Source organism: Sinocyclocheilus rhinocerous, unplaced genomic scaffold (genome assembly GCF_001515625.1).
Source record: "Sinocyclocheilus rhinocerous isolate Xijiao unplaced genomic scaffold, SAMN03320098_v1.1 scaffold2516, whole genome shotgun sequence".
NCBI classification, from domain to species: domain Eukaryota; kingdom Metazoa; phylum Chordata; class Actinopteri; order Cypriniformes; family Cyprinidae; genus Sinocyclocheilus; species Sinocyclocheilus rhinocerous.
The window spans coordinates 189380-207513 of record NW_015639821.1 but is presented as its reverse complement, the minus strand read 5'-3'; the positions used below and the strand labels follow the sequence as shown (position 1 = coordinate 207513).

Here is an 18134-nt window from a genome sequence, read left to right as displayed (position 1 = left end):
TGACGTGTGTGTGTGTGTGTGTGTGTGTGTGTGTGTGTGTGATAAAACGCTCTGACCGTTAGCAGACCTCTGAACAGTTGACTAACAAGAATGAGACAGCTCCACTCTGTTTTTAAGGATCTGAACTTCTTCGGTAACGTTTGCCACCAATCCCAAACCTCCACCTTTAAGAACAAAAGAAATACACACAGAAATCAGAGACGGACCACACACACACACACACACACACACACACACACACACACACACACTCACACTCACACTCACTTTCAACTCAAACACCACAGTTACCTACAGTTCTTCTTACTACTGTAAAAAATAAATAAATCATCCAGACCTGATTAAAAAAAAAGTTTTTTCAGCATCTGATGGGAGAACGGCTGAACCGCTGGGATCAGATCCCTAATGAAACTAAATCATTTGCATATGCTGAGAGCCGCTGCTATTCCCAGAATAAACTTCAATAATTCAGCAGCACTGCTTTCCTGGCCGATCCTCCGTCCTCAGCACTCATCTGTGTTCAGGCCTTTGTGTTGCTTTAAGTGTTGTTGCTGTTGTTTGCTGTGGAGGGGCTTTGGAGGGGGTCGACCCTCTCTCTCGCCCAGCGCTGACTTGCCCATCCCGTGGGATTAGAGTAAACAGTACTTGGATTATAAGCACACATTTCATTCCGATTTCATGCTTGGAGGATTTTATGCTCATTAGAAGCATGAGTTGTCAATCTCGGAGGATCCCGTTCGGATCTCTTTTTCTCTCTCGGGGAGTTCAAGGGCCCCGACTGTGACTCTAAGGGCCGGTTTGGAGTCTCACAGTAAGCACGGCAGCATATGTGTGCACAAAAACACTTTAACCCTCAACACGCCACAGAAACACACAATGAAGACGAGCTCAAACTCCTGTTAGCTTTCATTCTGACACAGCACCGATTTATTCAGCTCAAAAACGCAAACATGCGCCTGAAACACAAGCACACCTGTTTTCAGATCAGCCTGAGAAAATGACAAAATGTGCCTGTAAAAAACTTGAGTTCATTTTAATTGAATGTGTGTGTTAGGATGTTGAGTCCACCACGCCACCCTTTGACTTCTAAAATGAGTGAACAATAAATCAATCAATCACATTTTAAATAAGTACATAAACAATGCATCTAAAACAAATAATTAAATATAAAATAAATACACTGATATAAAAATGAATAAATAAAAATCAAATGAATATATAATAAAAGAAAATAAATATCTCAATCTAAAACAAACACAACTAACATATAAACAATAAAAATAAATCTAAAATAAATACATAATGTTAAAAAAAAAAATCTAAAAGTGAATTATAAACTAATTAAATACATAAATAATAAATATATATAAATAAATACTCACATAATAAAATAAATAAATACTTTTGCTCAAAAAGTAAATCTTTCCATTCCAAACATGGTTTTTCAAGCTGAAATAACCAGGACTATTCAAAAAGTGATTCAAGTTATAACAGGCATGTTTTGTTGTTTCTCACACCGATTCTCCGAGAAAATGTATATGAATAGAAACAAACTTCTTGAGCTGGTGATTTAATGAGCTCAATCACTGCAGAGTCGTGGCTAGGTGTAATTTCTGGAAAAAACTGCACAGCTAATGTAAACAAATTACCAAGGAATAATTAGTCCAGACAGAAAGAAAAACAGCGGCGATTTCTGAAGAAGGTGATCATTACACTGAGATACATATTTAGGGAGTGACGTCTTCATTAAAGCCACAAAGACAAACATACCGTTCAGTTTCTAAATGAAATGTTTGGAAAGAGAGAGACACTGTTACTGTTTCTTTCAACAAAACCTTCATTTGCTCTAATGAACCCGTCTGAATGTGATTCTGACATTCATTCAGTGCTGCAAGAGTTAATTCACACAAACATGAACCCAAGTGTCACAGACAGCGAGTTAGTTAGGCAAAAACGCTGTTTGTCTCTTCTGCGAGCGTCAAAAAAATTTGGCAAATGTTGGTATTTCAGCCACTCAAACACGTCCGAGGGTTTCGTCCAATCGCAATCTTCTGACGGCTCCAACTACAGATTCTAGCAAACGTTAAACACAGTAAGGAGGCAATTATGTATGCATGATTTAATCTGCAACTAATTAATATGCAAATGTATTCATATGTTAGTTACTAAATTAAAAATGCAAAGCAGCCCTTATGGTGATTCTGTGATTTCGGCACAAACAGAACATTTGAAAATAAAAAAAGCACAAAAATGGGAGAAAGAAACTTCGCCAACTTGAAGTTCCTCCTTTTAACAGCCTGTTGCTTCTAAAATACGCATCGCATTTGTATTATGTAGTCCTTATGAATCTAAATAATCTTCTGAATGTAGATATTTAATGAGGTATCTGTGCTTTGTAAGTCCGTGCAGATGGGCCGCGGCCGTCACAGCCTCAGGACATCACAGCGTCACACGCGCGCTCATTCTCAGGCTCTGGATCTGGTTAAAGGGCCGTTAACATCTGCTACCTGCCCGACATCAGCCTCGGCATGCGCAAGGCATTATGGGATGTAAGCAGAAACACAAACATATTCAAACAAAGGATAAATGGGTAGATATTTGAGCCAGTGAATGACTGATATGCATTTAACAGTTTAATGATGAGACGTAGACAACCTTAGTCTGTCATAATTTTGACTTTTTATCTCATACTTTTGACTAATGTCATAACTCACTTTTTATCTCATACTGTAATTTCACGTTATTTCATAATTGTGACATTTTTTAGTTTTTACTATATTTTCTATGCCATAGTTTATTTTTTTTATGTCAAAATTTGACTTTTTATCTCATAATTATGATTTAGTATCTTATAATTTTGGCTCTTATGTCAGACCTTTTGTCATAGTTACTACTTTTATCATAATTTTGACTTACAGTATGTCTCATGATTTTGACTTTTTATGTCAGACTTTTTGTCACAATTATGACTTTTTATCATAATATTGACTTATTTCATGATTTTGACTTTGTCATACATATGACTTTTTATCTCATAATTATGACTTTTTGTCATACCTTTTGTCATAATTGTGACTTTTTATCATAATTTACTTTTTATCATATTTTTGACTTTGTGTCATGATTCTGACTTTGTCATAGTTGACTTTTTATCTCAAAATTATGAGATACTTAGTATCTCATAATTTTGACTTTTTATGCCAGACCTTTTGTCGTTATTATGACTTTTTACCATAATTTCATCATAATTAAAATTATTATGAATTCTCCATTTGTTCTTCATTTCGTTCCTTTGCTGTTTATGAGGTGATTTTATAGGTTATTGGTGATTTTTCTGTCACAGTGTTTTTTTTTAAGAATAAGAATGATTTGATTTGACTCATATATTTCATATGTAAACTATATGAGTCAAATCAGACAGAAGCTTGAGTGACTGATTCAGGATTCAGCAGACGAGCGTTATGTTCACAGACCTTCCCCCACGAGCGGCTCCTCTGAACCCGTGCCAGCGGGTGCCGGGGATGCTGGGTCGTGGTGAAGCAGGCCTCTTTTGGCTCTTGGCTCGATGTGCGTGGGGGGAATGAATTCAGAGTAACACCAAACGACACACTTTGATTGGTGCTGCTCTGGTCCTCGCCAGCAGCCATGTGTCCTTCCTGTTACACAGAGCTGTCTCTCTCTCTCTCTCTCTCTCTCTCTCTCTCCTGTTACAGCTCAAGCTCATCATGAGCTGCTTCACATACTCCAAAAAGTACTGTGAGGAAGTCTGAGAAAAATCACCAATGCGATCTCTTGTCTCAATTGTTTCTCTTAAACAGCAAAAGTGATGAAATGAGTAACAAATGGGACTGAATCTGTATTGAAGTCCATTTCCATCACAAAAGAAAAAATCACGCTTCAGTAAATCACAATTATGAGATAAAAAGTCAAAATTATGAGATACTAAAGAGGGAATTGTGAGAGAAAAAGTCACAATAATGAGAGAAAAGTCATAACTATGACAAAACGTCCAAGACATAAAAAGTCAAAATTATGAGATAGTAAGTGATAATTATGAGATAAAAAACAATTGAGATTAAAAGTCTAAATTATGACATATTAAAGTCATAATTATGAGAAAATGTCATAATTATGAGAAAATGTCAAAATCATGAGATAAGCCGTAACTGACAAAAATTATGAGATACTAAGTGATAATTACGAGATTTAAAGTTCAAATTATGAGATACTTAAGTTGGAATTGTGAGAGAAAAAGTCACAACGATGAGAGAAAAGTCATAACTATGACAAAAAGTCCAAGACATAAAAAGTCAAAATTATGAGATAGTAAGTGATAATTATAAGATAAAAAGACAACTGAGATTAAAAGTCAAAATTATGACATATTAAAGTCATAATTATGAGAAAATGTCAAAATTATGAGATAAGTCATAACTTTGACAAAAATTATGAGATACTAAGTGATAATTACGAGATTTAAAGTTCAAATTATGAGATACTTAAGTCGGAATTGTGAGAGAAAAAGTAACAATGATGAGAGAAAAGTCATAACTATGACAAAAAGTCAAAATCATGACATACAAAGTCAAAATTATGATAAACAAGAGAAAATTCTAAGATAAAGTCAACTATGACAAAAAACAATTATGACAAAAAAAAGTCAAAAATTACAAAAAAAATTAAATATTAAAATAATTTTTGGAAAATTATCTTATATTTTTAGCATGTTTTTTTCTTCTGTGGTGGAAATGGGCTTCCACACATGTATCTTCTTTCAGAAAAGGTCTCAACAATGTCTCAAACTGTGTGATCAAAAGTCAGAGCTCTCAATATGAACTCAAACATTTCTCATCAAATCAACTACTGACTCACTTGTGTCTGTTTTCATCTCTCCTGAGGAATTAAAGGTACAACATCAGAGGCAAAGTTGATAGTTCAATTAAGTCTCCTGAGCTTCAAAAGAGCAACATCTGAGCAATAGCATGAGGTCTGTGAGGTCGCTCTACATAAACAGTAGCTGAGCGTGTCGTTTCCCAGCATTCATTAGCTGATGCAACTCCTGTCATGAGGGGAGATGGTGCTCATGGGTTTAGGGTTTAGCTGATATGAACCGTTTCTCTCTCTACAGCTGCGGCCGTCAGCAGTTTTGGCCTCGCTCTCCCCCAGTGCATGCTGGGACACCTAGGGCAGTGTCCTCCTCTGCAGCTCCTTGCCCCAGACTAATAAAATAGGACAAAAACGAGACTAACTACATTACCTGTCTGCTATGCAGCTGAAAATACAGACCGAAGAGATCTTACGAACAAAACACGAGTTTACAGCTGCATCAGAGATATTAGTATATTCATGCAATTAGAAAAAACGAGAATATTCATGCAAGTAAAAAAATATGAGAATATTCATGCAAGTAAAAAAACAGAATATTCATGTAAAGTACAAAAATCGAATATCCACGCAAATAAAAAATATTAGAATATTCATGTCAAGTAAAAAAATATTCATGCAAGTGAAAATATTGGAATATCCATGCAAGTAAAACACATTAAAATATTCATGCAATTAAAAGAGCTTGAAAAGAACATTCCAGGTTAAATATTATTATGAACCATATTTAAAAGATCTTTTTAAATGAGCACTGATGAATTCAGGTTAATTCTGTCAATTCAGTTAATTTTGTTGCCATGTTGATTTTAAGTTGTATTTAAGCTAGAATTTTACTTTAAACAGCTGAATTCACCTCATTGTTATGCAAATAAGATCAAATACAAAGCAAAACATAAAATGCATTTCATCTGTGCTGTATATGGACACACACGCATACACACACCCACGCACACACTTATACTCACACACACACACACACACACACGCGCACACACACACACGCACACCCGCACACACACACACACACTCATCTGTTCCTGCTGAAGCCAAACCCACTGGGTAATAAAATACACTTTAACATCGATAAATTTGCCAAAACGGATTGATGTTTTAAAAACTGTGTTTTCAGCCAATTAACAGGCACATCATCACCTTAAAATCAATTATGACATTTCTATGAGCGATATCAGCTCTAATTCTGTTCCGCATAGAAATAAATGTGCAGTAACAGACAGTGATTTGGCAGAGATGTGCGGAGAACATTCCACATCAAGACACACACTCACTCACACACACACACACACACACACACACTCACACTCACACACACACTCACTCAGACACACACACGCACGCACGCACGCACGCACGCACACACTGGCACACACAGGAAACTGACTTCATTTCCTCTGTGCATTGCTCAATGGAAAACACACAGTCCACTGGACCTGGTTCATATATTTCTCTCCTGGATCTCATCTGAGTATGTTTATTTGTATCATTATATTCTATCTGCATGTGTGTTGTTGCATTAATATAGAATGTGAGTCACAGAAGTGTGTTAATCATCATTATAATGTGACTCATCCAATCAGAATTGAGAATTGGAAACTGTTTTATAAAAATTGTTTAATTATTTAAAGGTTATGTTCTATATTTCTTTTCTTTTTTTTTAAACTGAAGTCAACACGTGAATCATGTTTCATCATGTTAAAAATCAGAAGACAAACCTCAGGAAAAAACTGAAAAGGCCTAAATGAAGTTGATTTTCATAACAAACATATAAAATAAAAAACATTTCAGTGGTATTATTGAGATTCATAGGATAAAAATATGATTATAAAACAGTTTCAACTCAATTTAATTTGGCTGATTTATGATAATAAAATGTTTATAAACACCTATAAACGCACATTAATAATCAGATTTTTAAGAAATATATCTGTGAAACTTCTCAGGAATAAAATTTTTGTCATTTCACAAAACATTAAAAAATATGTGAAACTGAAGCTTTTACAATGTCATTTTTGGAGCTTAAATGCCTTCATTCACATCCACATTCACTATATGGAAACAAGGATACAACTATGATTATAAAACAGAGTTTCAACTCTATAAATTCCAAGTGAATGATTTCTGATCATTAAATGCAGATAAAACACCTGTAAGTGCATATTAATAATCAGATTTTTAAGAAGCATATCCACGAAACTTTCAGGAATAAAAAAAATGTCATTTAACAAAACGTTTTTAAAACAAAATCCTGTTAATTTGATGCTTTTCTGACACTTTTTTTTTGTCATTTGATCTTTGATCTTAAATACCTCCATTCACATCCATTAAAATATTTCACTATATTCTAAGTCATGGGAAGTCATATGATAATTTTGTCTGAGAAACAGACTTCAAAAAACCTGACATATAGTGCATGAGTCAAATGGACTGATTTTATGGCACTTTTTTGGTCATTTTTGAAGCTCAAATGCCTCCATTCACATCCACTTTAAGAAATATAGAACTGAGAGTTTTATAAAACTGAATTAATTCTGATTATAAAATGCAGATGAACACGCACCTGTAAACGCACATTAAGAATCAGATTTTTAAGAAATATACCTGTGAAACTTCTCAGGAACTAAAACTGACATTATACAAAACAAAATCCTGTGAATTTGATCAGAAACAGTCATATCATATCATCTGCTTTCACGGATGTGCAGTTTGATTCTTTCTGCTGTTTCCAGCCAAATATTTCCTGACAGGAATGTTGGGAACGTCTGAGAAAAAGAGAGAGAGACGGGCTTTATCTGAGCCGACGGCACCAAACAAAAGTTCTCTGTAAACAGCGCAAACAAACAGGGCCGAACCATCAAGCGCCACTGAAGACATCAGCATGAAAAAGACACCGCGGAGGTAAAGAGAGAAACAGATGCTGTGCTGGAGGAGAGGATGGAGGGATGAGGAAGAGGAAAAACAGAGGATGAGAATGTGGAAAGAATTTGATGACAGACAGAGGAAAATGCTATTGCTCAGAGGTTTCTCTTTCAAAGCTCACAGACTTTAATTACAACATTCTCAAATTTCTGAGAAATAAAAACAAATGAGACAATAAAGTTCATATCGAAATCTAACTACATTACCTTTCTGCTCTTAAGTTGAAAATACAGACAGAAGAGAGCTTACGAACAAAACACAAGTATAGAATATATCTAATATATCTAGCCAAGTACAAAAAATTGGAATCTTTAGGCAAAGTTATTAGAATAAACAAATTAAAAAAACTGAATATTTATGCAAGTAAAAAATATTAAATATTCATGCAAATAAAAAAATATTTTACAGTTATAATGCAAGTAAAAAATGAGAATATTTATGCAAGTAAAACAATATAATAATCATGTCAAGTAAAAAAAATAATATACAAATGCAAATAAAAATATTAGAATATTCATGTCAAGTAAAAAAATATGCATGCAAGGAAAAAATAGGAAAATCAAGTAAAAAAATTTCAATGCAAATAAAATTAATACAATACTTATGTCAAGTAAAAGATCTTATAATAAAAATTAATATGCAAATAATGCAAATAAAATGCAAATAATGCAATAATAATGCAAATAAAAATAAAATATCCATGCAAGTAAAACATATTCTCTGACTTTTGCAAATGCAAACTTGATATGTGATATCTTGCAAATCTGAGAACATTTGAAGAAAAGCAAAAGGAGAATGTGATCGTCTCTCTGTCAGCAGGTGTGTTGTTGTGTTACGGTGGAGAAAATCGTGAATATTTTTCTCCGTTAAAGATCTCAAGAGAAGAAATCCAGCTGCCTGTGACTGCCGTTAAAATCACTGCGCCTCAAAAAACAAAACTCTATTTATAGACGACACAGAAGCCTTTCAGAAACACGTTGCTGGCCTTTTTCCACACCAAACGAAGGGACACGGGGACGTGGCTCTGATATGTTCACGTCTTGGTTTTTTGGCAGGACTGAATTAAATCTGACCGTTTATTTCATACGGAGGATTTTTCTCTGCTGGGCCCGCAGCCAGACACACGCAGCTGTTTCTGCTATTTCTTTCCACTCGCTTAAAAAAAAGAACCAAAAAACCCCCACCATGAGATCATTTACTGCTACATTCTTCTCTGCTTCTCTTTCCTGGACGGGCTAACAGGTGAATCGGGCTGAGAATACGACTTACTGCCGTTTATTTACACATTTACACTACCATTCATATATTTCCCTGAAACGCGACGACTCTGAAACACACAATAACTCATATATACACTCTTAAAGGGACAGTTCAGCTGAAAACGATTATTCTGTCATCATTTATTCACCCTCAGTGTTGTTCCAAAACTATATGCCCGTCACCATGGAGACCCACCTGAACCCCCCCCCACCCCAATCACTCTTGTTCTTATCGTTGCCTTCAACAAGAGCATCAGAAACAGAAACGCAGCTTCATTCGTGTTTTGGTAGCTGATGTTAGCGTTGTTGTCATTTTTTTGTGTGTTTTGTTGATGTCCAGTGACACTACAGTCACAAATCCCTCACATTAATCTGTATTTTTCAATGTGAACGGATTACATTAAATCTGACATATTCAATTAAGAACACAAAACCTGTCAAGAACATGCCCAGGCCGTATTTCACCTCAAAAACAATAACAAAAGAAATCAATTAAATTTAGCTAAAAAAAAAGAAGAAGTCTATTAAAATACTCTTTTTTCTTCATGCACAGTTACTACTACTACTACTACTAATAAAATAATTTCTCACTTTACTATTTTATTCTTTTTTTAATTGTAACAACCAAGCACATTTTAATTCTCATTACTGAAATGCACAAAAACAAGATATTAACAGATTTACATATTACCCGAATTATAAAGCATTTATAGATCATGGTAGCATTTTTGTTCTGCATTTAATTTATGCTTATTTAAATACAAAAATCATTGTAGTACAGTAATGACAATCAAATGACAGTCTTGATTGAAAATAGTGAGAGTTTTTAAAAACGGAAAAGGAAAGCATTAATTCTTGAAAAGGAAAACATTTAATGGTCATGAAAATAATTGTGCAAATTTGCAAATGTTTCTCAAATGTTGTGACACTTGCTTTTAACAATGACAATCAAGTTAATGCACAGATTTAAGACTGGAGCTCTTCTTATTTTTGAATATAATAATACAAAATATGGCATCATATCAAATGATATAATGAAATCGGTTTGATAATGTTATGAAGAACATATCAGGGTAGCGTGTTTAACCTGTTCATTTAAAACATCGCATGCACAAACTCACTCACACACACACACACACACACACGCACACGCACACACACACACACACACACACACACAAACATTGTCTGTAGATGTCATTGTGGGGCATATGCTCTCTCATGGTGGCAGAAACCACAAGAGGACAATTAAAAAACACTAAAGTGTGTTTACTGCCATAAACCTGTGCTGTTCTGACTTATTAAAACACACAGACAGACAATTCATCTTTATAAAACAACAACATCACCACAAACACTCGAACATCCGTCCATAACACTCCACATTCCCTCTCAGCACAGGTGAAACACTCTGTCCGGTGCAAATCAGCAGACACGTGATCGCATGAATAATCACACCCAAAACTCCACAGAGCATCTTCAAATCAGACTCAATATTTAAAGAAAGCTACAGTAAATTAAGAAACAAAAGGAGCGTCAGTCAGACGGGCCCTAAACTCATGCCGCAGTGCCGTTTACAGCCTGAAGGGGGAGGAAAAGCTCAGGAAATGGATCCGTGCCGGAGAGATCACGTCCCAACTGAGCATTCTGCTAGACCAAACTTAATTTAATTAACGCTGTATACTTTAAACAATCCGATGTGAGCGCAGACGAGCAGAAACGGCAGAACGTTCTGATACAGAAACATCTGAGCGGATGAAACGCAATGACAAACACAATCAGACGGAGTTAAAATCATGGGAAACCATGCCAAACATCATTTTTCTCATGCTGGGAATATACGAAGAAAGAAAATATTGTACAGTTACATGCATTTTAAAAAACAACATCATAAAATAAAATAAAAATCAATGATTTATGTAGCAATAACACCATCCTTTCACAGTTCTTTCACATATGATTTAGTGAAATCAGAAACAGCTGTGATGTTAATTCACAGAAATCATCATTTCTAAAATCTCATGTTGTTCTGATGAACAGAGCTGCATTTTCTCCTTCAGCACGTTTATTTTTACTCTAAAGCTTCTGGTCTCTTACTGAACAAACTGAGCCACAAAAACACACCGAACGAATCGGACAAACTGAGAAGCACACGGGGCACACAAACCCAATAAAAGCAACTCAACAGCCGTCTGCTCAACATGAACAAAGATCCTGTGCATTACATTTACTCAGCACACATGAATGAAAATCCTTCAGAAATATTTCTATTATCATGCATGAGTGTAACCAAAAACACCACAGAGCTGCTTTAGCACATTTATTATCTGAAAACTGCAGCAACACATATTATTATATAAAGATATAATACAACACAGATATAATTAGCTAAATTTAGAGTATAAATATGAAATGTTTGTATTTTTGCCAAACCACTTCTCTATATACAAAAAAAGAAAAAGAAAAAAGAAACAATTTTGTGCATTTTTAAATAAAGGGAACAGATTTCTAAATGGATTTCAAAAAATATTAATTGCTCTAAATTAATAATGTGTGCAGTTAAATTAGTAAACAGTAATTCCACTGACTGCTGAGAAAATGTTAAAATGTCTCAAATGTTTGTCGACATGAAATCAGTATAAACTCAATAAATAAATACAATGCCACCATCAGATATAATTTATTATGAGTTAACAGTACTATCATTATAAAATAATGATTTATTATTTAAATTAGTAATAATAATTATTTGTAAATAATGATTAATTGTATAATAATATTATTTTTATTTACAATTAATCATTATTATTTATTGTAAATAATAAATAATTAGCATATGATGTAAATAAGTATAATTGTTATTAAAATATTACAGATATTAAATATGTAATAGTTTGTAAAATTACAATTTATTTTTTACAATAATTATTAATTATAATAATAATAATATTATTACTGATAAATATAATAAATGAACTGGTCTCTAAAACTGATGTCCACACAAATTCTCTCAGACATTAAAACCTGATTTCCAACAACCTACACACACACACACACACACACACCCTCACTCACTCACACACACACACTCACTCACTCTCACTCACACACACACACACACACACACCCTCACTCACTCACACACACACACTCACTCACTCTCACTCACACACACACACACACACACACCCTCACTCACTCACACACACACACTCACTCACTCTCACTCACACACACACACACACACACACCCTCACTCACTCACACACACACACTCACTCACTCTCACTCACACACACACACACACACACACCCTCACTCACTCACACACACACACTCACTCACTCTCACTCACACACACACACACACACACACCCTCACTCACTCACACACACACACTCACTCACTCTCACTCACACACACACACACACACACACCCTCACTCACTCACACACACACACACACACAGACAGAGTAAGCGTGTCTAATGGTATTCGTATCTGAACAGCCAAAGCAGCTCAAACACAGGCGTGTGTCGGTGCCGTATGTGGCATTAATGAGTCACATGAGGGTGAAAGTGTTTCCCGTGTCAGAAACACCTGCGCTGGAATAACTCCACACACACGTCAGACCTGCGATCACCTTCACAGAGACGAGCCTCTGGCCGTGTTTAAAAAGCGTCCCATCAGGACTCCATTATGCCGCGGCTCTTTCTGTCTTGCCTCTTAAAGAACTACAGCACAATACCGTCAGGACGTCCCGCGGGGAAATTCCAGCGTCGTTAGCGATGCATTAAACGGCCCGTCCGCCACAACCGGGCCTCACGCGACACACAATACACACTCACACGCTATTGTACGCGAGCACGGCCTCGCTGCCTTTTGACTGGAGAGCTGAAGTCTGACTTTAACATGCAACTGACAGAAGCGTTTCAATGCTTCAACGTCAAGCTCAGGTGAAAAATGTTCATCGCATGCATGTATTAAACACTGACTTACTGATGAGGGCAATCCGGGAGGAACTTTCCGAACCTTTTTCGTCTGGACTTCTAGAAAAAACAAAGACGGGCGAGATATTTAACATGATTGATGATAAAAGTTGCCTTTAAATGCAACAAAACAATGAAACAGTTCAGTATGTGACAGACAGTCGTGTGCGTTTCTGACAGAAATAAAAGCGTGTGTGATTTGCCCTGAAGGTTGACACCTCAAGGCCCGAGGGTTGATGCATTGTTAGAAACACAAACAAAGGTCTTTGAATGCATAAAAAGAGAAAAAAAATCAATAATCACTGCAAGCTCTTTTTGACAGAAGAGATTAAAAAATAACAAATGAAAACATGTTCTTTAAGATCCTGACATTGTGAAACAAATGCAAGGACTTTAAGAATAAAGCAGGTTTTTATAATGAATTAAGCAGTTGATGATGATGATGGTGGTGATGAAGGCTCACCCATGGAGTCGCTGTGAAGGGCTCGTCGCCGCGGGTTTCCTGCGTAATGCTGGTAATACTGGGAGCCCAGTTTGGTGGGAGACACCGTCTCCGGACTGACCATCCCCACCTCGCCTCCCATGAGACTCGACTGGACACAAACACCAGCAGACAGACACATTAGAGACATTCGATTAGGTTAAAACGATTCAATTAACAAAGAAAGACGCCACACATTCCTGAAGTTAGACACAAGCAGAGAAAGACGTCAGAGAAAACCAACGTTTTCAAGACATCAGCTGCAGTGTTTGACAAAGAAACACAAAATATAGAATTACACAGATATTAAATCAATAAATGTTTTAGAATACATTGAAATTCTGCAGCCAGATTAAATTCTGCACAACTAAAAACAACACTGGCAGAAATTTACAGATGCTTGAGATGTCAATTTTTATGCTAAAAATAATGCAATGTTGTATTAAGGCACAAAATAAATAAATAAATAAATAAAAAGGGCTTTAAGATTATAAAATTGACATTTACCTTCATAATTAAAGCCACAATTTCATAAAAAATGGCAGAAATATACAAACAGATTCTTTGAAATGTCATATATATATATATATATATATATTGCTATAAAAGTAATACAATGTTGTATCAAAGCACACAATATTTAAAAAAACAAAACAGAAAATTTTTTAATTTTAATAAATTAAATAAAAATTCATTTATTTTTTGCTAAAATAAATTAAGTAATGCAATGTTGTATTAAAGCACACAATATTTGAAAAAGATTCAAATAAAGCCCCTTAATTAGGATTATAAAAGTTGTGACATTTAAAAGACATACTGACCTTCATAATTACATCAAAAATGACAGAAATATACAAACACGTGCTTGGAATGTCATAACTTTTGAAAAAAAAGTGATGCAATATATTAAAGCACACAATATTAAAAAAAAAGTCAAAATGCCTTTAATTAGGATTATAAAAGTTCTGACATTTAAAAGAGATTCGACCTTCATAATTTGATCCAAAAAAGACAGAAATAAACAAACAGATGCTTGAAATGTCAATTTTGTGCTAAAAAGTGATGCAATGTTGTATAAAAGCACATAATATTTTTTTTTAAAAACTCAAAAAGTTATGACATTTGAAAGACAATTTAACCTTCATAATTTCATCATGAATAATGACAGAAAATTACAAACACATGCTTGTAATGTCGGAATTGTTGCAAAAAAAAAAAAAAAAACTGATGCAATGTTCTATTAAAGTGCACCATATTTAATTCAAAATCAAACAAGTCCTTTCATTTAGATTCTAAAAGTTGTGACAATTAAAAGACGATTTGACCTTCATAATTAAAGCCACAATTTTTCAAATATGTAAATTCAGGAAGTTCAGACATCAATCCAGCATCGCTGCGAGTGTGTGTGTGTGACCCAGCGAAGCTCCAAAGCGAGCACACTTACCCCGCACAAACTCTTCTCATCATTACCCTATTCTCAGTTAACACAGTTCTGCTAATCAAGCCCAGCTAACGAGAGCTCGTTCACTCATTCCAGTTCTACGGAAGAAAAGAAAGGTGGCTGAAAGAAGAGAGGCGAGCGGGTGGACGTTTGCCCCGCATTCGGAAGTCTGATCCGGGAAAGAGCGTGAGCCCCGGGTGCGAGACGTAACGTAAACTTCCTCCCGAACTTTTTAGGGACACTCGGGGGGGTAACGTCCCGGGCCGGGCTCATTAGAGGATGTGATAAAGTATGGAGAATGTTTGCGCTGAGCTGAATTCAAATGACGGCAGCTCTCACAACAGACTTAGCGATGCTTGACTAGAGCCGCATTCACATGCAAAACAAGCTAAATAGGCCAATTACGCGGCGGCCCCTGGTCGCAGGCTTCCCCGCGGAGGAGAGCGGGGTCTGCCGCCTTTCACAGGCTAAAACAAAAGAGTCCTTGTCTTAAATAAGTCGCCCCCTCTCACAGTTAAGGAGGGGTTTTTTTTGCAGGGGGGGAGACGCTAAAACAAAAGTGTCTCATTTTCCGCAGGACAGACGGTTTCTCCCAAGCGCGCCGTTACCCGGCAACTACAGGCGGAGGAAAAAAGCCCGGCCCGGTGCGATCCGCATGCCGAGTCTCATGCCCAGTTTCAGAGCCGGCTGGCACAGGTACCCAGCTGGCATCCAGAGGAAATATTAACAAAGATAAATGACACACACCTGAAGACGCCCGTGAAGGATTAATAACAGCAGGCGCATGCTTGCGTGGCCACCAAATGATGATTGCGAGAAACCGAGAAGACATTAACGTAATTGGAAAAGTGCAACAAACAAAAATACGGACAAAAGAGGAGAAAGTGTGCGAGAGAAGTGCTTCTCCTAAAATGCAATGAGATTAAAAAGAGATAATACAGAAATGAAGTGTCATGCTTCTCATGAGGAAAAAATGAGATCTCTTTAATGTCTCAAATCTTTCTCCTTGAGCACAATGGGATCAAAAAGAGATTAAACAGAAGTTAGTAGGCGTACATCATGCTTCTCAAATGCTTCTCATGAGTAAAAGACACATGTAATCACTTTCAGAAGAGATCTCAACAACGTCTCACACTAGGCTCATATGTGCAGAGATACCAAAGTTTGCAACCAAAAATAAAAATCCAAATTACGTACAGGCAAAAAAAAAAAAAAAATCCTTATACAAATGAGACCTCTTTAATGTCTCAAATGTTTCCCAATGAGATTAGAAAGAGATTGAACAGAGATTAAGTGTCTTGCAGCTCAGGTTAGACTACTGCACGAGCACATTTAGAGTTCACGCTTTCACTGCATGATTTAGTCTTTTAAAATACATTTCGAGTTCCCCCAACGTTCAAGATATTGACTTTTATATGTCTTTTATATTTGTCATCTGATATAGTTAATATAACACGAAGAGTACAGTTTTTTCCCCAAATATCAGTATGATTGCAAATGTGATATTGATTTTATAAAACAGTCCAATAAACAAGAAGTTAATATTAATCGACATTTTAACGTCAACGAAAATAGTTTCAAACAGGACTGTTTTGTGTCTCTGAGCAACTCGGCAATGTTTTGTTACTGAATCAATCAGCCGTTTGAATGAATCAGTTGAATGAATGACTCAATGACTCACTCATGCAGTGATTTGCCGCCACCTACTGGCAATTTTATATTTAAAGTATATTTTCCCTTTTCCTCTTTAATGTCTCAAATGTTTCCCAATGAGGTTAGAAAGAGATTAAACAGAGATAAAGTGTCTTGCAGCTCAGTTAAATGTCTGAGAAAATAATCTCAGATGTGTTTCCTAGAGCTTCAGAAGAGATCTCAACAATATCTCACACTAAGCTCATATTTGCAGATACCAAAGTTCACCATTATAGTATAAATAAATCTCTTTAATGCCTCTAATGTTTCTCCTAGAATGCAAAGAGATTAAAAGGAGATTCAACAACGATGAAGTGTCTCAAATTAAGCTCATTTTGCGAATAAATTCCTTCATGCGCATCAAGAAGTCATGTGACTTTGCGCTACGGGATGGCATAACCTGACTAACCAGCGGACCGATCTCGTTGCACAACATCTGAAATGTTGTTATATTTGTGGATAATTGCCTCCCAGAACTGTCTTACACGACTGCGTTCCCAAACACCAGGCATCCACCTCTGAAAGCAATGAGCGCTATTATCGCATCACGTCTGCGTGCAAGTAATTTATTATATATGAAAATTATTCTATTCAGTGGTTTCTCTTACTTTTCTTATAGGGGTGTAAATCGGATGGTTCGTCACGATTCGATACGATATCGATTCTCATACCCAGCGATACGATATTTGCCGATACCTCAAAAAATTCTACGATACGATTACGATTCGATACAAGAGTATATCGATCGATATATCGATATTATGATATTATATATCTATTTTAAACAACCATCTACATTTTTATTAACTCACAAATGCAACCAAAATATATAACATGAACATTTATCTGAAATTTTCACATCCTGTACCTCAATTGGGACATTCACAACAAAAAAATAGGCCTACAATTTTTTTTTATTTTTTTTTAGATAATAAAGAAAATAAACAATTGGAAAAACAATTCTGGCTGCTACTATGGGCTCAGTGTTAAAAATATTTTCTACAGATAACCAAATTATAAGCAATAGCAGAAAAAAGACACAAGTTCAATAAACAGTGCTTTTCAGGTTTTTCAGCTCAGTCTAAAATAAATTTTCAGGTACGCTACTACAGAAAGGTAATAATGAAATCTAAAATAACTGCATAGTCTTCACTGTATAAATTAAATATAGATTAATCATTTTTGATGTTACAAAGGTTATTTAGTCAGGAGCAGTGAGCACTTGTATTTTTCTTTGACAACGTTAGATGTATTATTAGTTTGCTTTCACTGAACGAAGCACGGATTTAATATACTGATACACATGCCTTTTCTTTCTCAACTGTTTATGTTAAGACATATGCCTAACCGACTGTGTTTACTAGGATATTTGCCAAAACGCGCATTTTGATGTAATTTTGTCTGTATTTATTCATCCATGCACAAAAAAGCGGAAGAGAGCTCAATTTAGTATTC

The 18134-nt window shown here is 35.6% G+C and overlaps 1 protein-coding gene across 1 annotated transcript in view; it reads right to left on the bottom strand.

Moving 5' to 3' along the window:
• Window positions 1–18134, bottom strand: part of LOC107752182 (transcription factor 4-like) — a 152534-nt gene that overhangs the window by 53108 nt on the left and 81292 nt on the right. The window contains exons 7-8 of the mRNA XM_016568076.1: window positions 13529–13658; window positions 13076–13125 (exon numbers count right to left, since the gene is read on the bottom strand). Coding sequence (XP_016423562.1) covers window positions 13076–13125; window positions 13529–13658 — 180 coding nt within the window. The remainder of the gene's footprint in view (window positions 1–13075; window positions 13126–13528; window positions 13659–18134) is intronic.